The sequence below is a fragment of the Schistocerca serialis genome, chromosome 3 (assembly GCF_023864345.2).
Source record: "Schistocerca serialis cubense isolate TAMUIC-IGC-003099 chromosome 3, iqSchSeri2.2, whole genome shotgun sequence".
NCBI lineage: Eukaryota > Metazoa > Arthropoda > Insecta > Orthoptera > Acrididae > Schistocerca > Schistocerca serialis.
In genome coordinates this window covers 444,252,678-444,275,409 of record NC_064640.1, presented here as the reverse complement: position 1 = coordinate 444,275,409, position 22,732 = coordinate 444,252,678, and the positions used below count along the sequence as shown (strand labels likewise).

The 22,732-nt window shown below is 39.0% G+C and overlaps 1 protein-coding gene across 1 annotated transcript in view; it reads left to right on the top strand.

Moving 5' to 3' along the window:
- Positions 1-22,732, top strand: part of LOC126470339 (transforming growth factor-beta receptor-associated protein 1-like) — a 176,046-nt gene that overhangs the window by 136,415 nt on the left and 16,899 nt on the right. Inside the window, exon 12 of the mRNA XM_050098127.1 lies at positions 16,611-16,771. Within this exon, the coding sequence (XP_049954084.1) occupies positions 16,611-16,771 (161 nt within the window). The remainder of the gene's footprint in view (positions 1-16,610; positions 16,772-22,732) is intronic.

Genomic DNA, 22,732 nt, shown 5'->3' with positions numbered 1-22,732 from the left:
ACCTTGATAAATCTAGCTGAAAAGAGAGGAAATTTCGTAATAATTAGCCAGGAGAAGAATGGGTGCATTTATTCCTCAAACAACACTCAGAAGATCTTTCTGTTCGCGCAAAAATATTAAACGAGCCCATGCAGAAGTGAACAAAGAGACTCTTTATTTAAATTCTTGCAAAATAAAAACTTATCTGTAATATATAAAATTCATTATATCATTCCATATCACTTATTCGTAACAAAAGGCTGCCTTAAAAATGTATAAAATGTCACCAAAATCAAATAAAAAGCATGTAGAATTTAAAAAAAATGCAGTAACTGTCAGAATTCACCCTCTATATACAGTAACTTCGGACAGAGATTTAAAAAACACGTGTGTCCGAAATCACCCCAATCCATGAGGTGACTTTGGACACTTTATTTAACTGCCTCAGATAAATATACCTACACATACACTTTCTGGTTCTGGGATATTTTATTTGTTACACTTATACCCTACCACTTGCATAACAATCAATTTAATCTAACAATATATGCAAAAGTTACAATCAAAATAATGACAAAACCATCCGAAATCACCCTATTTGACAGTACAAAATTTTACTGACCAAATGTAGCGCATTCATCAAAATGATTATGAAATGCGTGAAAATTAATGTTTTTGCATTGTGAGGTGTGGAACATACATTTCAATTTGCAAATTGAATACAGCCATGACATCACATTTAATTATGGATAAAGTCAAACTTACAATTAGCATTGCAATTTTGTGGTCAGGTGGTAACCCACAGCCCATTTCTTTTCATGTTGGAGTTACTTGTCACTTAACTGGAAGATGAAGTGATTAAAAAATTTCTTAGGTTTTTGCTCTATTGCCAATATTGATAGGTTTGTTTTCTTTAGGACAGACCTCAGGAACATACATCTGAATTAACATCAACCAGCATTTAATGGTTCGTCCATCCCTCTATCATAGAACTGTAGCCACATAACTTATAAAAAATTTTCACATTAGTTTACAGAAAAAGGCACATAAAAGACATTACAATACAAATTATTTACTTTCAGTAAGGTTCTTAAGACTACATTTAAGCTCACAAATCTGTGGTACATGTATGAGACCTGTGAGACTACCCAGTCTAGCAAATGAATGGGAAGGTATGGCTGCAGCTGCTTTTGTCAACACTTGTCAACTATCTAAATTTGTTTCAAAGAATAAATAAAAAATTGTTTCTGAAAGAAGAAAAATTTGAGCTTAATGCAATCACAAATATGTGTTGGTATGATATCATTACCTTAACTCATCATATTTGAACAGAATAGCTACTCAGACTGGTGATACTAATGTGCATTTTGTGCAGCTATTTCAGCATCATGATAGGCCTCATCTTAATGTGGCTGGAGAAGGCACTGATGGCATAGGGCATGGGTCACATTGCAGTGGTGCCAGTTAAATCTACCAGTAGATCGGGTTTCACAAGTCATGGCATGCATTTCAATAGGTATCGGAAAGGGGAGGCTGGCAAATCTTATAGGTGACATCTTAGTGGGTGGTAGTATGTTAACCCATGGAAAAATTCCTGTAGTAGTTAGTGTTAGAGCTGCACGTTTTTTAGATTGAAGTCAGCTGATAGGTATGCCTGCTTAAAGAAGTCCTTCTAACTAAGGAATCACCTTCAGGGGTGGTCAGGTATCCAAGTAGAGAAGGAATTAGCATATTTCATCAAATTATAAGAGGTATCAGAGATAAAGTTAGTGAACTGCTTGTAGATGTTAACTCTGAAATTATTGTTATATTGGAGCACCACTTAAATAATTTGACAATTCAGAGTCTTCCTCTACCAGGATACAGATTAGCTGGCTGTTTGGCTGTTTTTCAAGAGTTTCTTGCGGGGTGGGAGAGTGGCTATGTACAAAAAAAAAAAAAAAAAAAAAAAAAAAAAAACGGTATTCCATTTGAGCCCATAGACGTATCATGGCACTGCAATGAACAGATATTTGAATGTTATGCTGGGGCAGTTGAAGTTAGTGAAACTAAAGTCCTAATTATTGTTGTTGTTTATAGGTCCCCTAACTCTGACTTCAGAGCATTTCTGCTCTAGCTAGAGAGGATTCTTTGTCCACTTTATAGGAAGTACCAGAAATTAGTTATCTGTGGTGACTTCAGTATTAATTTTGTATACGATTGTGCTAGAAAAAGGATGCTGGTAGATCTCCTAAGCTCATATGATTTGATGCAGACTGTTTTTTCTCCAGCTATGGTTCAGGTGAAAATAGCACAGCTGTAGACAATATTTTTACTCATTCCTCATTACTGGGTGGACATTCTGTTAGTAAAAAGGTGAATGGCCTTTCAGATCATGATGCACAAATTTTAACACTAAAAGGCTTTTGTACTCAAACAAATGTCACATATAATGACAAACTGTGTAGGAAAGCTAATCCAATAGCAATTGAGAGTTTTTTAAACCTCGTTAAGGAACAAGATTGGCGGGATGTTTATAGTGCCAATAACATTGAAGACAAATATAATGCTTTCCTTAACACATTTCTCATGCGTTTTGAGAGTTGCTTTCCATTAGAACATTCTAAATGGGGCACTGGCAGTAAAAGGCAGCCTGGCTGGCTGACTAGTGGGATAAGGATATCGTGTAGAACAAAGCAAGAATTATATCAAAATGTTAGAAGTAGTCACAATCAAGCTACAGTAGCCCATTACAAACAGTACTGTAAGGTGCTTAAAAATGTTATTAGGAAGGCAAAGAGTATGTGGTTAGAATTGCTAATTCACAGGATAAAATTAAAACCATATGGTCAGTTATGTGTCTGGCAGCAGCACAGGGTCGATGATATAAAGTCAGATTGTAGTAAAAATGTTTCTGTTACTGATAAGTCAGATATATGTACAGTATTTAACAATCATTTTCTGAGCATTGCTTGTGAATTAAATAAAAACTTAGTTTCTACAGGGAATCATATAACTATCTTGGAAAATGCCTTTCCAAAATTGATGTCTGAAATACTCCTCTGTGATACTGACAAAGGGAAGATTGAGTCAGTAATTAGATCACTGAAAACCAAGGACTGTCATGGATATAATGGAGTGCCTAATAGAATATTAAAGTACTGTGCTGCACAAGTTGGCCCTGCACTTAGCCATATTTGTAATTTTTCCTTTAAGAATGGTCAGTTTCCTGAAGATTAAAGGACCCGGTAGTAAAACTGCTTTATAAAAAGGGAGAAAGAGATAATGTAGACAATTTTCGACCTATTTCTATGCCATCGGTGTTTGCTAAAGTTATTGAAAAGGCTGTGTATATAAGGATAATTGATCATTTTATATGACGTAATTTGCTATCAAATGTAGAGTCATTTAACAACTGAAAATGCTATATTCTATTTTCTATATGAGGTATTGTATGAATTAAACAAAAAGTTTCTGTGCTAGGCATCTTTTTTTTATGTAACTAAGGCATTTGATTATGTTGATCACGTAATATTGCTCCAGAAGTTTGACCATTACGGAATATGGGGAGTAGCTCACAATTGGTTCACCTTTTACTTTAACAACTGACAGCAGAAGGTTATTATTCACAGTGTTGAGAGTGGCTGTGATATGGGGGCTGAGTGGGGTATGTTCTAATGGGGAGTGCCCCATTAGTGAAACTAAAGTTCTAATTGTTGTTGTTTATAGGTCCCCTAACTCTGACTTCAGAGCATTTCTGCTCTAGCTAGAGAGGGTTCTTTGTCCACTACTGTTCCTGATTTATATAAATGATATGCCATCTAGTATTATGGGTACTCTAAAATATTTCTGTTTGCTGATGACACTAGCTCGGTAGTAAAGGATTTTGTGTGCGACATTGGCTCTGTTTCAAATAGTGCAGTTCATGGCATAAGTTCATGGTTTGTAGAAAATAAACTAACCCTAAATCACAGTAAGACTCAGTTTTTACAGCTTCTAACACACTATTAAAAAAAAAAAATTTAATTTCACACAATGGGCAAACTGAACAGTTCACATTTCTAGGTGTTCAGACAGATAGTAAACTGTCATGGAAAGCCCACATTCAGGATCTTGTTCAGAGACTTAATGCTGCCATTTTCACTATTCGAATGGTATCTGAAGTGAGTGACTGTTTTAAACAAAAATAAGTCTACTTTGCTTATTTTAATTCACTTATGTCTATGGTATTATATGTTGGGGTAACTCTACCCATTCTAAATGGATATTTCTGACTCAGAAATGGGCAGTTCGGGAAAAGGTGTACGTTCACGAACCTCTTGTCAACCCCTGTCCACTAGTCTGGGTACTTTGACGTTGCTCTCTCAATGTATATATTCTTTACTGTCATTTCTTGTTAACAGCATCAGCTTATTCCCAAGAGTTAGCCGCTTTCCCTCAGTTAATACTTGGCACAAGTCCAGTCTGCATTTTGATTGAATTTCCTTAACTCTTGTGCAGAAAGGTGTGCAGTATACTGCTGCATTCATTTTTAATAAACTATCACAAGAATTAAACAATATTAGCAATAATCCATGCACTTTCAAATCGAAACTGAAGAGTTTCCTCATGGATCACTCCTTCTATTCTGTTGAGGAGTTCCTTGAAAAATTAAGCTGATTGTTGTTATATTGTTGACTGGGTTTACTTAAACTTGAGGCTTGACTTTTTTGGGTTCATAAACATTTTACTTTATCTGTTATTACTTTTATGTTGTAATTTCCTGGAGTGACACATTCCATGATCTTGGAGATTTTCTCCTCAATTTGGTCCTATGGAACTAGACATTTAAATAAATAAATAAATAAATATCTTTTATGTTCAGCTGTTTTACTTGTGGCTATATATTTGGTCCTATGGAACTAGACATTTAAATAAATAAATAAATGAATATCTTTTATGTTCAGCTGTTTTACTTGTGGCTATATATACTTATCATTCAGTGCACTCTACCTTCGTGTGCTGTCTCTGATCTGTTTTTTTACTGTGGGCTGATATTTTATGTAGCTTCCCACTTAAAATAAATTTTTGTTTTTTCACTTTATTTTGTGCATTCTCCTAATTTCTTTATACATCATGTGTGTATGGAGGATTAATCCTTATTACTGTACCTCAGTATTTTGCTCGTGGAAGTTGGCATCATAAAATGTCACTTGTGGGGTAGTTTTCCCCACAATCAAGCAAAATGTATGATCATGAATTTCTGCTTCTTTCATCTTTATGTGCCTCTTGTGATAACCTTCATTAATATGCAAACTAGAGAAAAACTAGGCACCACTAGGAAACATTAAGCTAATAACATTTAATACTTTATAAAGACTTCCTGTCTTCCTTTATGTATAGCTCAACTTATTCACGATTAGAACCTGTAGAGCTACCAATTTGCAGGATGTTGATTGGTATATTTTACCCACTGTTCCAAATAGTCTCTCAAACTTTCAGTGTGGGATTGGGTGTTTTAGTGGTCCAGTCAAGGTGGAATAGGGTGCCTGAGTGTTGGTCAAACCAGAAAAATATGTATGCAGTCCTTTGAACATAGTTGTTATCCTGGAAGACAGGAGTATCTACAGCATACTAATAATGAAGATGTAGAAGAAAAGGTAATGCTCAGTCACCAAGAAAGTTTAAATAAATGTCCTGGCTCATGTTAACAGTAACCTAAATAAGTGCACCCAAATTATGGTACGAGAAACACCCCCAAAACATCACTAAACCACCTCTTGCCTGAACTAAACTTTCCACATACTGTGGGTTAAATGTGTCATTGGGATGCCAGTGCACTCAGTGATATGCACAAACTTTCTAACCACTGACTGCTACACCCATTGAATGAGCTTCCATCAAGCTGTGCTTGGGTACAAGTTTACAACTACTGAACACCAGTGTATTAGCTGCCAGATGTAAGGGTTATATTCAGAGTTCTTATCTGCCTGGAGATGGAGTTGGTGACTTTACATGAGAAGTTTCAACACAATTATTCTGTAAACACAGAAAAGTCTGTCAGCAAGAGAATGCAAGCCACTCAAAAAATACAATACAAAATCCAGATTCACTGGGCTTGTGTAGCATGTACCAAACAGCTTCATATACTTGAGTGATTTATTCTGGTGTACATTATGCTGGACTTTATAGACCACTTGATGCCAGAGAGTTTGTCCTACATAGTTAAAATATGCAGTGGCTTCTTGTTCTGCCCACAGTCTCTACACTGTGCAGATCGTATCAATATCTTCACCTGATGGTAGTTCAAACATATGTGTCTTTGTCACTGGTGGATCAGGATACCATATTCCTCTTTCATTTAACTGGCACATAGGACAAAAATTGTTCAAACAGTGCTTTGCTGGTGATGCTGGTAATGCCACTAACAGCTCTGCTGTCATGAGAGACAAGATAGTGATATCATCTACCATGTTTAAGTGAGATAGCAGGGGCAGCACATTTTCTGTGTAGTCAGTGCTGGTGCCTGCCTCCACAAGTTTAACTGGCTTTCCGAGGTGTGTGCAGGGACTGAGATCATAGGGCAGTGTAGGGTGCCGTTCAACCCTCATAGGTTTGCTTCATGTGGGTTGTGGTTACAGTGCTGGAGAAGCATGAGAACAGAAGTCTTGTTGCCATATAGGTGGAGATCGGGACGATGGCTGGCTGCGGCTAAGCGCTCAGTGATCAAAGGGCTTATGTTGCTGTTAGGGGGTGTGGTGGTGTCCTGTTGTGGCCACGAGTGTTGATGGTGGCAGACCAGTTGGTTTTGCCCAGCCTGGATTTCGAAAAATGAGTGTCCCCTTTGTTCACAATGGTGCCTATGGTCCACACCAAGTTGCAGCCAAATATATGAGCCCTTAAATGGGAGCCCACATGATAATACAGTGCTGTTCCGGGCTCTATGGATTGGCTGCAAAAGATCTAACAGTGGTACAGGTGTTATGTTATTTGTTATGTGATTTATTCATCTCATTATATACAATTTTCAAGTAATTTTGATTTGATGTACAGGAGACATGTCAAGGTTTACAAAAAGAGACTTTTTCCTCTTTTTTAAGAGCAATACAAAAGTTTACATTTCTAAGTTAGAGCTACACAAGTACATAAACTAATAAGTGTCATACAATCCCTGTTTTCAGACTGTGAAGCTGTCCGCAATGAATTCTTTGATGGAATAACAAGACTTTTCCATCCGAAGAGTAAAGAGCAATCTTTTCAATGAACCAAGCTCCATCTTAAATATATTACTGCCTTTTATTTTAATGAAAATTTTTAACCCCAAATACTCTGGCATTTGGGCATAAAGTTTTAAACGATGTGTTGGAAGTTTCAAATTATCTCTGTGGCAAGTGCTGTAGTTCTACATCTACATCTACATTGATACTCCGCAAGCCACCCAACGGTGTGTGGCGGAGGGCACTTTACGTGCCACTGTCATTACCTCCCTTTCCTGTTCCAGTCGCGTATGGTTCGCGGGAAGAACGACTGTCTGAAAGCCTCCGTGCGCGCTCTAATCTCTCTAATTTTACATTCGTGATCTCCTCGGGAGGTATAAGTAGGGGGAAGCAATATATTCGATACCTCATCCAGAAACGCACCCTCTCGAAACCTGGCGAGCAAGCTACACCGCGATGCAGAGCGCCTCTCTTGCAGAGTCTGCCACTTGAGTTTGTTAAACATCTCCGTAACGCTATCACGGTTACCAAATAACCCGGTGACAAAATGCGCCGCTCTTCTTTGGATCTTCTCTATCTCCTCCGTCAACCCGACCTGGTACGGATCCCACACTGATGAGCAATACTCAAGTATAGGTCGAACGAGTGTTTTGTAAGCCACCTCCTTTGTTGATGGACTACATTTTCTAAGCACTCTCCCAATGAATCTCAACCTGGTACCCGCCTTACCAACAATTAATTTTATATGATCATTCCACTTCAAATCGTTCCGTACGCACACTCCCAGATATTTTACAGAAGTAACTGCTACCAATGTTTGTCCCGCTATCATATAATCATACAATAAAGGATCCTTCTTTCTATGTATTCGCAATACATTACATTTGTCTATGTTAAGGGTCAGTTGCCACTCCCTGCACCAAGTGCCTATCCGCTGCAGACCTTCCTGTATTTCGCTACAATTTTCTAATGCAGCAACTTCTCTGTATACTACAGCATCATCCGCGAAAAGCCGCATGGAACTTCCGACACTATCTACTAGGTCATTTATATATATTGTGAAAAGCAATGGTCCCATAACACTCCCCTGTGGCACGCCAGAGGTTACTTTAACGTCTGTAGACGTCTCTCCATTGATAACAACATGCTGTGTTCTGTTTGCTAAAAACTCTTCAATCCAGCCACACAGCTGGTCTGATATTCCGTAGGCTCTTACTTTGTTTATCAGGCGACAGTGCGGAACTGTATCGAACGCCTTCCGGAAGTCAAGAAAAATAGCATCTACCTGGGAGCCTGTATCTAATATTTTCTGGGTCTCATGAACAAATAAGGCGAGTTGAGTCTCACACGATTGCTGTTTCCGGAATCCATGTTGATTCCTACATAGTAGATTCTGGGTTTCCAGAAATGACATGATACGCGAGCAAAAAACATGTTCTAAAATTCTACAAGAGATCGACGTAAGAGATATAGGTCTATAGTTTTGCGCATCTGCTCGACGACCCTTCTTGAAGACTGGGACTATCTGTGCTCTTTTCCAATCATTTGGAACCCTCCGTTCCTCTAGAGACTTGCGGTACACGGCTGTTAGAAGGGGGGCAAGTTCTTTCGCGTACTCTGTGTAGAATCGAATTGGTATCCCGTCAGGTCCAGTGGACTTTCCTCTATTGAGTGATTCCAGTTGCTTTTCTATTCCTTGGACACTTATTTCGATGTCAGCCATTTTTTCGTTTGTGCGAGGATTTAGAGAAGGAACTGCAGTGCGGTCTTCCTCTGTGAAACAGCTTTGGAAAAAGGTGTTTAGTATTTCAGCTTTACGCGTGTCATCCTCTGTTTCAATGCCATCATCATCCCGTAGTGTCTGGATATGCTGTTTCGAGCCACTTACTGATTTAACGTAAGACCAGAACTTCCTAGGATTTTCTGTCAAGTCGGTACATAGAATTTTACTTTCGAATTCAATGAACGCTTCACGCATAGCCCTCCTTACGCTAACTTTGACATCGTTTAGCTTCTGTTTGTCTGAGAGGTTTTGGCTGCGTTTAAACTTGGAGTGGAGCTCTCTTTGCTTTCGCAGTAGTTTCCTAACTTTGTTGTTGTACCACGGTGGATTTTTCCCGTCCCTCACAGTTTTACTCGGCACGTACCTGTCTAAAACGCATTTTACGATTGCCTTGAACTTTTTGTTGTCAAAACAGAAAGTGTCTAGTTTATGTTGATTTTTATATAAGAACACCACCACCTCATATATGTAGAGTGAGGGGATAGATAGTATTTTTAAATTTCTTAACAATGGTCGACAGGATTCCCATTTTTTAGCAACATACATGTTTCTAATTATCTTCTTTTGTAATACTAGCAGCCTAATGACATTTGCTGAATTTCACAAGAAGATTATGCCATAATGAATAACTGACTCAAAGTAGCAGTGATAAACTATCTTTTTGGTATCCATGTTTGTGGCACCTGACAAAATATACATTGCAAATGGCAAGGTGTTCAGTTTATTTGCTAAGTAATCTATGTGTACCTTCCAATTTAAATTTTTATCAAGATTTAGGCCTAAGAACTTCATGTGATTTGCTTCTGTGATATCCTGATCATTGCAAGTTATCTTTATTTCAGTCCTTTCTACCAATTTAGCTTCAAATTGCGTCATTTTGGTTTTAGTTACATTTAGTTTTAGTCTGTTTTGATGGAGCCAAGATTCGAGTTTTTCTAAAGTATTTTTGGCTTTTTCTGGAATACTTTCAGATACCCCATTTTCAATTAGAATTGATGTATCATCAGCAAATAACACTGAATGAACATCAATAGAAAGTGGTAGATCATTTACATAAAAAAGAAGCAGGTAGGGACCCAATATCAAACCTTGTGGGACTCCTTGGGGAACTGTTTTCCAGTCTGAGGAATAATTGGTTCCATTTGAAGTTAAAATGATTCTTTGTTTCCTGTCCGACAGGTAAGAGCTAAACCATTTTAAAGCCTGTGTTGCAGTTCTGCTGGACTATGACCATTGAGGCTGACCACCACCTCATGAGGAAACTTATTTAGATTTCGTAGGAACTAAGTTTGCGTTGCCTATCTAAGTTTTAAATACCCTGACTGGCCAAATTGATGCTGGTTGGAAAGGAGCAAGTGTCATGTTGAATAATATGTTCCTCTGGCAGTAATTTTTGAACCCAGATGAAGGGTTTACATTGAGAATGTCTGGCCATATTTGGGAAATGGGAGAGAGCGCCACCAACAGCCACATTGCACCTTTGAACAGTCCAGAATAACCTGTGGGTGTTCTGGGATAAGTGTTCAGCAGTGCCTGGCTGATTTTGGGCACAGGCGTGACAAGTGCAGACCATTATTTAGATTTCCTTACCTATGCCTGGCCAGTTGCACTAATGATTTGATGCAGCTCATGCCCCAGTGTAACTGATGGAAGCAACTTTAGAATTCTTGGTTGGAGAATGAGAAGAATGATGACAAGACATTCTGTAGTCTCTATGGCCAACAAAAAACCATCCTTGGCACTAAGGTGGTCTCGGAGGGAGAAGTAGGTGTGAAATGTGGGTCTGCTCCTTTTGATAACTGTCTTAACCACCAATGTTGAACTGGCAATGGTACCCTGTGAAGAAGCATATCCCACTCTCTTTCTGTGGGAAGATGGGGAAATCATTTAATGTTTGCTGCATATGGTTGTCAAGTTGAAAACGTAGTGCCTCCTATGTATTAAACTCTTTGGTTGACACCATAGTTAGTTGGGAAAATGCATCCATGTTAGTATGCTTAGAGGTGAGCATATAATGGTACTGGCTAAGAACAGTGCCCACTTCGATAGTCACTGTGTTGTCTTTTCTGGGATCTTTGAGTGGGGGATGAATAAGGAAATCAGTGGCATATGGTCCATGATAAAATGAAATTTGGTGCCGTAATTGGTTGCCACATGCTGTCAGTATTTTTGTGGGATAGTACTGCTGTGGTTCCATATTGCGATGTGTCAATTACTAGCATCGGCTAGTTTGTAAAGCAGTGAGCAGATTGTAAGTACCTTTTTAATTGTTGAAAAGTTGTGTTGGAGACCATTTAAAACTAACACCCTTTTTGCATAACTGGATTAATGGGTGAGCTACTTGAACCATATGGTGTATGAATTTGCCATCACATGATACTTCCCATAGGAATAATTGTAATTCTTTCAGATTTTTGACAGCAGGTGGATTATTTATTTCTTCAACATGCTTAACTGTTGGTTTTACCTTAACTTTACTTGATATGTGCCCTAAATTCATGACAGCGTTTAAGGAAAAACTACATTTATCCAGATGACAGTTTCACTTGTTTGACTGGAGTCTACCAAAAATACTTGTAGATTTTGAAGATGTTGCTCTCTTATGGCCCTTGGGACGCTAATGTCATCCAGGTAATTTATACCTTGAGGAATTCTCTGGACGAGTTATTGCAAGTATCTCTGAAATAAGGCGGGTGCACTTGTGACACCTAAAGGTGATCTATTGTACCTGTATAGTTCATACACTATAATTGCCACTAAGAGGTTCTGGAACTTAACATCTAATGGTAACTGGAAATATGCATCCAATAAATGTATTTTCCAAAAGTTTTGCCAGTAACTTATTTGGCTTTCGAATAGCATAGAAGTCAGTATTGTCTGAACATTGATAGTAGCCTTAAAATTGACACAAATACACACAAACCCTGTAGGTTTGCCCATTGACTATATGTAATGGGTTTAATAACCCCTACTCCTTGTAACATGTCTTGTTTTGCCTTTATCTGTTCATGCAGGATGAACGGAATCGAATGAGCTCTGCAAAACTGCAGCTGAGCCAAGAATTTGAGTGATGGATGAGCTACAAATTTGTTTTCACCATCTGGATCAGTTCAAACAATTGCTTATATTTACAGAATGAAAGTCCACAGCAAAGTTGTCATCATGTAGCTAGTATGGCATCTTCTGCACAGCATCATAGAGTAGAGTGATCTGTTGTGCTGTACAGTGTGGTGGACTTTATCAGCATTGTGATGTCACAGGGTTGTTAAGTGCAGTTGGCATCTGCAGCTGCCTCTAGTTCTGTATATGACCTATGTTAGGCTCTACCTCCCAATAACATATCTTATGCTGACCATATTGATATCCTCATCCAGTGGTAGATAAAAAAATTTGGCATATTCGGGATTTATGCACGAGGATACAACAAAAATAGTCAAAATGCTTCCTATCAGCTACTGTCCAGTTTCTGCATTGCTTGGTCCATAAAATACGTGCAACTCTATGTGCTGCTGTGAGCAGTGGCTGTTTGCAAAGTGCAAGCGTCCATTGCATGCAGTTCCATTTGCAATGTTCACTTGGGAACTGTTTGAGCAGGACCTATATTTGTTGGCCTATGTTTGTTGGGTTTGAAACTGATTGTAATTGACAATGTACGACACTCGTCTGTACCCTGTTGGGTAAGGTCTTCTTACAACCACTGTTCTTACACCGTGTTACCTGGCTGAGAATGGTACACCATCCATGTAGATACATTGGACAGTCTGCATCGATACACCGACAGATTAGATGATTTCATTCACTATGTGGTCATTGGCAAATCCAAAGACGATAGCTCATTTCTGCCCTTGTCATGTCTCCACACCTTACTGGACTGATTCCTTACAAGCAGCTGCCACAAACACACTACTTCACTGCCACATCTTACATCAGTGAAGGGCAATGGAGGGTCACATGACCATCTGGAGTCTGTTCTATATCAGTATGCTCTTTTAAGTGGGTGACAAATATCTGGACTAGTGATGTTAAATGGTTAATAAACATTGTCACAACCCCTGTGGCTTCAGTACATTAAATTAATAATGCTATTACAGTATACATATCGCTGTGAGTCCACGTGTCACTAACTGCCCGCCCCCCCCCTCCTCCCCACACACACACACACAATTTGACAAATTAACAAGAACCCTCCGAAGAAAACTTATTATTTCTAGTTTTTTCTTTACTTTTCTACTGCTGCCTCTCTCTCTCTCTCTCTCTCTCTCTCTCTCTCTCTCTCTCTCTCTCTCTCTCTCCTTCTCTCTGTCAAGTAACACAGTTCTTTTACGTGCACCTCTGGCAGTACTTGTAATCAGAAGTTTCCACACAAAGGACACCATGTAAAACATTGCAACTTCTTACCCAATTTTGCCACTGGATCTGTAGTGGTAATTGTTGAGTGGTAACCTAGATTGTAGCCTACAGGGCATGTCGTATTGGATCAAATGTAACTTCTAAACATGATTCACAGTCTGCTACTGTGTCAGTGAGTGACCACTCAACTGGCATTCCTCAATAGATATTGTACATCCCTCCAATCCGAATGCTACAGGACCTTGATATGTGTTACTTCAGAAGTAGGCTATGGCATATGACTATTGCAAAATAGTAATGAAGTCACTGGGGCAGCACATACTTTATTGCAACAATTCAAAAAAAGCATGAAAACAGTTACACTCAGCACAACAACAAATAATTTAAAAAAGTGGCTTCTCCATATGTGGCATCACGTCACATCTTTCCAAGAATGTAGTTCAATTTAATAAATCAACAACAAAATTACTTTCTGTCATCAGTCAAGCATTTTGATGTCCACTTTTCTTCAACATTGTAAACTTCAAACATTTTCATCATGAAATTCACACTTGATCGTACTGTTCAATATGAATGGCCTTCCTCACTAAGCACTGTGATCGCAGGCTGTCTTTACCTGAAAAGTCACTTGCAGCTTCAAATGTCAGTGCTGACTATCTGCAGCAAATACATCTTGTAGATCCCATGCTAAGTATCGAACTCGTGAAGTGGGCCAAGTCAAGCTTCTAGCTATTCACAGATTCCCTCTGCACCTGCGCACAAGAAGTGCAGTCTCTAGGTAAATGAAATTCTAAAACAGAAATAATTAAGCATTTGGAAGATTTGAAAGAACAAAAACTGTTTAACCTGATATAAGAGTTTACAAAACTGTCAATCTGCAATTCTACATCTACATCACTACATTAATACATATGGCAGTTAAAAGGAGCTCAAACTGGCTGATCTGCTGTACTCGAAAGGTAAAAAGTCCACAGCCTGACACAGTGATGATTTTGATGTCAGTGAAATTTTCTTATGTTGGTACATGTGTAATAATGTGTGTCTAAGTCCCAACTTTACCTATGGAGTGTTTTTGTTTATTTAGTCACATTGTGTGTGTTTCATTCAAATGGACATCCTGGAAATACATGCTACCATAAAATTCTTTGCTTGATTTCTTTGACTGCCAACGTAAAGTCACCTAAAACTGATAAAGATCTGTAAGAAATTTGCTTATTTATTTTTAACAGTTGACAAATGGGTTGCTGAATTTGGAAGTGGAAGATCTCATAAAACTGCAACCACAGATGAAAATGCAAATAAAGTCCACGACTTGGTATTGGCCAAACAGCCACTCAAGGTTTATGAAATAGCTGATGCTACAGGCACAGCAGAAAAAACGTTTAAATAAGAGTTAACTATGAGAAAGCTTCATGCTAAATTGATGCAACTATTGTTGAACAGTAGTCAAAATGATATGCAAACAAAGATTTCTCAGGAATTATTGGGACCATTTTGAAAAGCCTTAAACATAGTTTCGCACCAGTATTTCATTATGTACAAGATTTGGTCTGTACCTCAAACTAATCACTAATCAAAGCAGAGGATGGAAACTTATGGCCCTTTACCAAAAAGGTGATTTTATTTCATCTGCTGGAAAGTTTGTGAACAGTGTTGTCCAAGATGCAAAACAGGCTCTTGTTAGTGTAAAACTTAAAAAGATAAACTGCATAAAAGCATACATACAACACGGCTCTGTTTGTGAAAGAAAACAAGTCTTGCATCTAATCTCCATCTACTACCATAGCCAATAAAATTTGTAGCTGGAAAACAGTTTTAGTTGACTAGCTGGAAAACAGTTTTAGTTGTCTAAAAAGGTCTTACCATCCATACTTCAGGGCTTGAGTCTACTTGATGGGAAAAAATTGAGTGTGTGCACTTATGCCAAAAACGTGCTTTTTGGCCCAAAAAGCACATTGTTCAGTTTCCAGTCCCAGAAATTTTCACCATGCCATTTTACTGAGATCATAACATGTGACTAGTTGTTGTAAGCATACAAATAAGGGAATAAGACAAGCTGTGGAAAACAAACTATCCAAAACACCCCTGCTACAGAAATCCTAGGAAATGAGAAGTAGCCTAACTGGGCTCACTGAAAATGCACAAACCAATAAAGAAATTAAAAATCACAACTGATCACAAACTAAAGCTTGTACCTGTTCATTTACACATGTAATAAAGAAGCTAAACTAAACCCACTGCACAAACAAAGTACGATGGATGTTGTTAGTGGTGTTACTAATTATGGCCAGTTGTGAGAACTGGCACACTACTGTATGTACTGCCAGCAGACACACATAAAAGCAGAAACAACTATCCTAATTTTTGGAACTGTTCAATTCCTTCCTCAGTGAGAAAAGGGGGATATATTGGTGGGGATTGGGTTGTTCGGGCCTCATCTTTGGTGGGTACCACTTGTGAAGATGAGGGGAGGCAAAGATGAAGTGGAGGTAGGAGAGAGAGGAGGGATGAACAAAAGAGTGAGAGTAACAGAGTAAATAAATAGAGACTACCAAAACAATTACTTTGTGATTGAATCTCCCCATTCCCAAAAATGTGTGATATTAATTCTTTCACAAGATTTTTGCAATGGTCAATTAAAAATATCACTTTAAGTGAAACATTTCTATTTTGAAAGAATACGATAAGATGAGGTTCTAGGCGATTTCATGTGCTGTTCACTGAGTTTATGGAGAACTGTTCTGTTCAGCTGTTTGACTTTCATTTATTAATGGAAATACAAGGAAAGTGTGGAATAATGTTCACCTATGATCACTTCTGGGTCACTTGAGTTTGAGAGGTGTCATATTCCTTCAGTGCCAGCAGTTTGTCATTGTTAGGGTTTATGTCTTGTGGGAAAATTGTTACTATTCAGTTATTGTGTTACCATGTCAAAATGTTTGGAGCCATCACTCCATAGTGCACTCATTTACATCTAAAGTACTGATGCGGTTTCTTCTTCTTCTTCTTCTTCTTCTGTGAGTACCTATAGACGTTTGGGCATGGTTTAAATTTGCAAATAAATAGTAGCCATTCTTCATTTGATTCTGAGTATGAGTATAATTGTGATGTGCAAAAGAATTGAGTCTTTACTTGCTCGCATGTAGTAGTACATGTAAGCCTCATTACAGCTCCTCATCCGCATCTACTGGCATTTGAGAACACTTAATGTCTTCATGAAATTGACATTTCTTGTGGAACGTAGTAATATGCCAGTAATTGTAAAACAAATTCACACATTTAACCTTTTTTTAAAGCCTTTCTTCCTCTTTTTTGTGTTACAGATCGAAGAGCACGAGAAAGCTCTTGATATTTTGGTGAACCAATTAAAGGATTTTAAAGCTGCAGAACTGTATTGTGAGAATAATGCACAAGGAAAGGAACAAAAGTATCGAAATGATATTTTTTATACTCTTTTGAGTATTTATCTAAACCCTAAAATAGAGTAAGTATTGTGTGTGTAAAAGCTCATGTAAATTGTAACATTGTATAGTCAGGCTTAGCACTCTATTTTGCTTTGGGCTCCTTGTTCCTTTGTCTTTGATCATGTTTGCTAAACTGTAAGTTCTGAAGTTCTAATCCTAAACATTTTCATTTGTAACATCTCTTGTACTAAATATGTACCAACTAGCTGAATCCATAGGAGAGATGCACGAAGATGATTGCAGGAGGACAGTGTATATGAAAATTGGAAATAAGTGACAAAAATTAAATTAACATTAATATTTGTAAGATTTCTGTCCTGAGAGAAATATTTTATTGGAGAACTAACTGTACAGTCTTAACACCCATCAGCTACCATTATGCTGCCATAGAGTTGTGTGATGTGTTACGTCATTTAGTAAGCCGGCCGTTGTGGCCCAGTGGTTCTAGGCACTTCAGTCCAGAACCGCACTGCTGCTACGGTCACAGGTTCGAATCCTGCCTCAGCCATAGATGTGTGTGATGTCCTTCGGTTAGTTAGGTTTAAGTAGTTCTAAGTTCTAGGGTACTGATGACCTCAGATGTTAAGTCCCATAGTGCTCAGAGCCATTTTTGAACTGTCATTTAGCAATAGACTTGGAAACAGAAGTCTGTAGCAGCAATATGTTGTGAAAGCACACATTCTGAAACAGATATTTTAGTTGTTCATGAACTTTAATTAAAAATTTGATAAATGGAACCCTTAAAAGAAATAGATACAAAAGTTGTGCATTAGAAGTAATAAAATTCAGTATACATGTGAGAATGTTATGATATTCTTGTTTCAGTGACCAGTGATTTAGTTACAAGGAATGAGCAATCAGTTGCTGAGGAGATTGCCTTCATATTGCATTATATTAAAAAACAAAGAAACTTGTCTATTTATAGCTCCATTTATGTATGGGCATATATTCTTTTTTTCTGTTTGATATTTAACAACCATTGAATGCTGACTTCTTTGAAAATGGAAGATTTGTTCAACTGAGCAAAAACAAAGAAATAAGTAAGTTTTGCTATTGCAGAAGGAACAATTTGAGCATTTGCTGTTGAAAGTATAGCTGAAATTAAACAGCATAACAAGTACCTGTTGGTTTGATATTTTGAGTCATTAGTTTGGAGTATCAGCAAGAATATGTCTCTTATTGTGGACTTCAGACTGAAGACTGGTTTGATACAGATCTCCATGCTACTCTATACTGTGCAAGCCTCTTCATCTCAGAGTAACTGCTGCAACCTACATGCTTCTAAATCTGCGTACTGTATTCATTTCTTGTTCTCGCTCTGTGGCTCTTCCCCCAGTATCTTGTTTCCTAATCTAATTCCCTCAGCATGACCTGATTTAATTTGATTTCATTTCATTATCGTCATTTTGCTTTTGTTGATGTTCATGTTATATCCACTATGTCCATTCCATTCAACTGCTCTCCCAAGTCCATTGCTGCCTCTGACAGAATTACAATGGCTCTGAGCACTATGGAACTCAACTGCTGTGGTCATCAGTCCCCTAGAACTTAGAACTACTTAAACCTAACTAACCTAAGGACATCACACACATCCATGCCCGAGGCAGGATTCGAACCTGCGACCGTAGCAGTCGCACGGTTCCGGACTGCGCTCCTAGAACCGCGAGACCACCGCGGCCGGCAGAATTACAATGTCATTAGCAAATCTCAAAACCTTTATTTCTTTTCCCTGGACTTTAATTCCCACTCCAAATTTTCCTTTTATTTCTTTTGCTGCTTGCTTAGTACACAGATTAAATAACATTGAGGATAATCTACAACCCTGTCTCGCTTACTTCTTAACCACTGCATCTGTTTCATGCCCCTCAACTCGTATAACTGTTGTCTGGATTCTTTACAAATTATAAATAGCCTTTCACTCCCAGTATTTTATCCTTGCCACCTTTAGAACTTGAAACAGAGTATTCCAGTAACATTGTCAAAATATTTTCTTTAAGTTTACAACTGCTATAAACATAGATCTTCCTTTCTTTAACCTATCTTCTATGAAAATTTGTAGGCTCCGTATTGCCTCTTGTGTTCTTGCATTTCTCCATAATCCAAACTGATCTTTCCCGATGTTGGCTTCCACCAGTTTTTCCATTCTTCTTCTGTAAAGAATTCGTGTTAGTGTTTTGCAACCGTGACTTACTAAACTGATAGGTTGGTAATCTTCACACCTGTCAGCACTTGCTTCCTTTGGAATTGGAATTATTGTATTCTTCTTGAAGTGTGATGGTATTTCGTGTGTCTCGTACATCTTTCTCACCAGATGGAAGACTTTTGTCATGGCTGGCTCTCGCAAGGCTATCAATAGTTCGAATGGAATGTTGTCTACTCCCAGGGTCTTGTTTTGACTTGGGTCTTTCAGTGCTATGTCAAATTCTTCACGAAGTATCATATCTCCCATCTCATCTTCATCTATGTATTTAATATTTCCCTCATGTACATCTCCCTTGTATAGACCCTCTATATACTCCTTCCACCTTTCTGCTTTCCTTTCTTTGCTTAGGACTGGTTTTCCAACTGAGCTATTGATATTTGTACAGTAGGTTCTCTTTTCTCCAAAGGTCTCTTTAATTTTCCTGTAGGTAGCATCTGTCTTTTCCCTAGTGATGTCTGCTTCTAAATCCTTACAGTTTTCCTCTAGCCATTCCTGCTTAGCCATTTTGAACTTCCTATCAATCTCATTTTTTGGACGTTTGGATTCCTTTTTGCCTGCTTTATTTTCTGCATTTTTATATTTTCTCCTTTGATTAATTAAATTCAGTATCCCTTGTGTTACCCAGGGATCTCTTCTAGCCCTCATCTTTTTAATTACTTGATCGTCTGCAGCTATTTCATCTCTCAGAGCGACCCATTCTTCTTCTACTGTATTCCTTTCCCCTGTTCTTGTCAATCATTCCCTGATGTTCCCTCTGAAACACTCTACAACCACTGGTTCTTTCAGTTTATTCAGGTCCTATCTCCTTAAATTCCTACTTTTTTTGCAGTTTCTTCAATTTTAATCTTCAGTTAATAACCAATAATTGTAATTAGAGTCCACATCTGCCCACAGAAATGTCTTACAATTTAAAATCTGTTCCACAAATCTCTGTCTTCCCATTATACACAAATAAAAAAAGTTTTGCATCACCTGGGTTCTAAGAGTTCTGGAACCTGTACAGAAAATTGGAATAAAGATCAACATAAGGATCATTTCTGCCCCATTTATTGCTCATGAAAACCACACATTGCATGTTGTACCACCATACAGCAAGACCTTCAGTGGTGATGGTCCATATTCCTGTACACACCGGTACCTCTGATACCCTGTAGCATGTCCTCCTACATTGATGCATGCATGTATTCATTGTGGCATACTATCCCCGAGCTCATCAAGGCACTGTTGGCCCAGATTGTCCCACTCTTCATTGATGATTCGGTGTAGATCCCTCAGAGTGGTTGGTGGGTCACATAGTCCATAAGCAGCCCTTTTCAGTCTATCCCAGGCTTGTTCGATAGGGTTGCACTATCGGTCGTAGGATAGCATTCAAGTATCGTACAACCATTTCGGTGCCTTCCATGACCACCAGCATTGTACATCAGCTCCATATAATGCCAGGCTGAAACAGCAGGGAACCTCCACCTTGCTGCACTCACTGGACTGTGTGTCTAAGGCATTCAGCCTGACAAGGTTGCCTCCAAACACGTCTCTGACAATTGTCTGGTTGAAGGCATATGCAACACTCACCGGTGAAGAGAATGTGATGCCAATCCTGAGCGGTCCATTCGGCATATTGCTGGGCCCATCTGTACCACTCTGCATGATGTCATGGTTGCAAAGATGGACCTTGCCACGTACGTCGGGAGTGAAGTAGCGCATCATGCAGCCTATTGCGCACAGTTTCAGTCATAACATGACATCCTGTGGCTGCACAGAAAGCGTTACTCAACGTGGTGGCATTGCTGTCAGGGTTCCTCCAAGCCATAATCAGTAGGTAGCGGTCATCCACTGCAGCAGTAGCCCTTGGGCGGCCTGAGTGATGCATGTCATCGACAGTTCCTGTCTCTCTGTCTCTCCTCCATGTTCGAACAACATCGCTTTGGTTTACTCTGAGACACCTGGACACTTCCCTTGTTGAGAGCCCTTCCTGACACAAAGTAACAATGCGGATGCAATCAAACCTTGTGGATGACATCGGAAGTTCACTGAGGCTTTTTGCAGATGATGCTGTGATGTATCGAGAGGTTGTAACAATGGAAAATTGTACTGAAATGCAGGAGGATCTACATCTACATCTATACTCCGCGAGCCACCTTACGGCGTGTGGCGGAGGGTACTTATTGTACCACTATCTGATCCCCCCTTCCCCGTTCCATTCACGAATTGTGCGTGGGAAGAACGTTTGCTTGTAAGTCTCCGTATTTGCTCTAATTTCTCGGATATTTTCGTTGTGATCATTACGCGAGATATATGTGGGCGGTAGTAATATGTTGCCCATCTCTTCCCGGAATATGCTCTCTCGTAATTTCGATAATAAACCTCTCCGTATTGCGTAACGCCTTTCTTGAAGTGTCCGCCACTGGAGCTTGTTCAGCATCTCCGTAACGCTCTCGCGCTGACTAAATGTCCCCATGACGAATCGCGCTGCTTTTCGCTGGATCATGTCTATCTCTTCTATTAATCCAACCTGGTAAGGGTCCCATACTGATGAGCAATACTCAAGAATCGGACGAACAAGCGTTTTGTAAGCTACTTCTTTCGTCGATGAGTCACATTTTCTTAGAATTCTTCCTATGAATCTCAACCTGGCGCCTGCTTTTCCCACTATTTGTTTTATGTGATCATTCCACTTCAGATCGCTCCGGATAGTAACTCCTAAGTATTTTACGGTCGTTACCGCTTCCAATGATTTACCACCTATGGCATAATCGTACTGGAATGGATTTCTGCCCGTATGTATGCGCATTATATTACATTTATCTACGTTTAGGGAAAGCTGCCAGCTGTCGCACCATGCATTAATCCTCTGCAGGTCCTCCTGGAGTACGTACGAGTCTTCTGATGTTGCTACTTTCTTGTAGACAACCGTGTCATCTGCAAATAGCCTCACGGAGCTACCGATGTTGTCAACTAAGTCATTTATGTATATTGTAAACAATAAAGGTCCTATCACGCTTCCCTGCGGTACTCCTGAAATTACCTCTACATCTGCAGATTTTGAACCGTTAAGAATGACATGTTGTGTTCTTTCTTCTAGGAAATCCTGAATCCAATCACAAACCTGGTCCGATATTCCGTAAGCTTGTATTTTTTTCACTAAACGTAAGTGCGGAACCGTATCAAATGCCTTCCTGAAGTCCAGGAATACGGCATCAATCTGCTCGCCAGTGTCTACGGCACTGTGAATTTCTTGGGCAAATAGGGCGAGCTGAGTTTCACATGATCTCTGTTTGCGGAATCCATGTTGGTTATGATGAAGGAGATTTGTATTATCTAAGAACGTCATAATACGAGAACACAAAACATGTTCCATTATTCTACAACAGATTGACGTAAGCGAAATAGGCCTATAATTATTCGCATCTGATTTATGACCCTTCTTGAAAATGGGAACGACCTGCGCTTTCTTCCAGTCGCTAGGTACTTTACGTTCTTCCAGCGATCTACGATAAATTGCTGATAGAAAGGGGGCAAGTTCTTTAGCATAATCACTGTAGAATCTTAAGGGTATCTCGTCTGGTCCGGATGCTTTTCCGCTACTAAGTGATAGCAGTTGTTTTTCAATTCCGATATCGTTTATTTCAATATTTTCCATTTTGGCGTCCGTGCGACGGCTGAAGTCAGGGACCGTGTTACGATTTTCCGCAGTGAAACAGTTTCGGAACACTGAATTCAGTATTTCTGCCTTTCTTCGGTCGTCCTCTGTTTCGGTGCCATCGTGGTCAACGAGTGACTG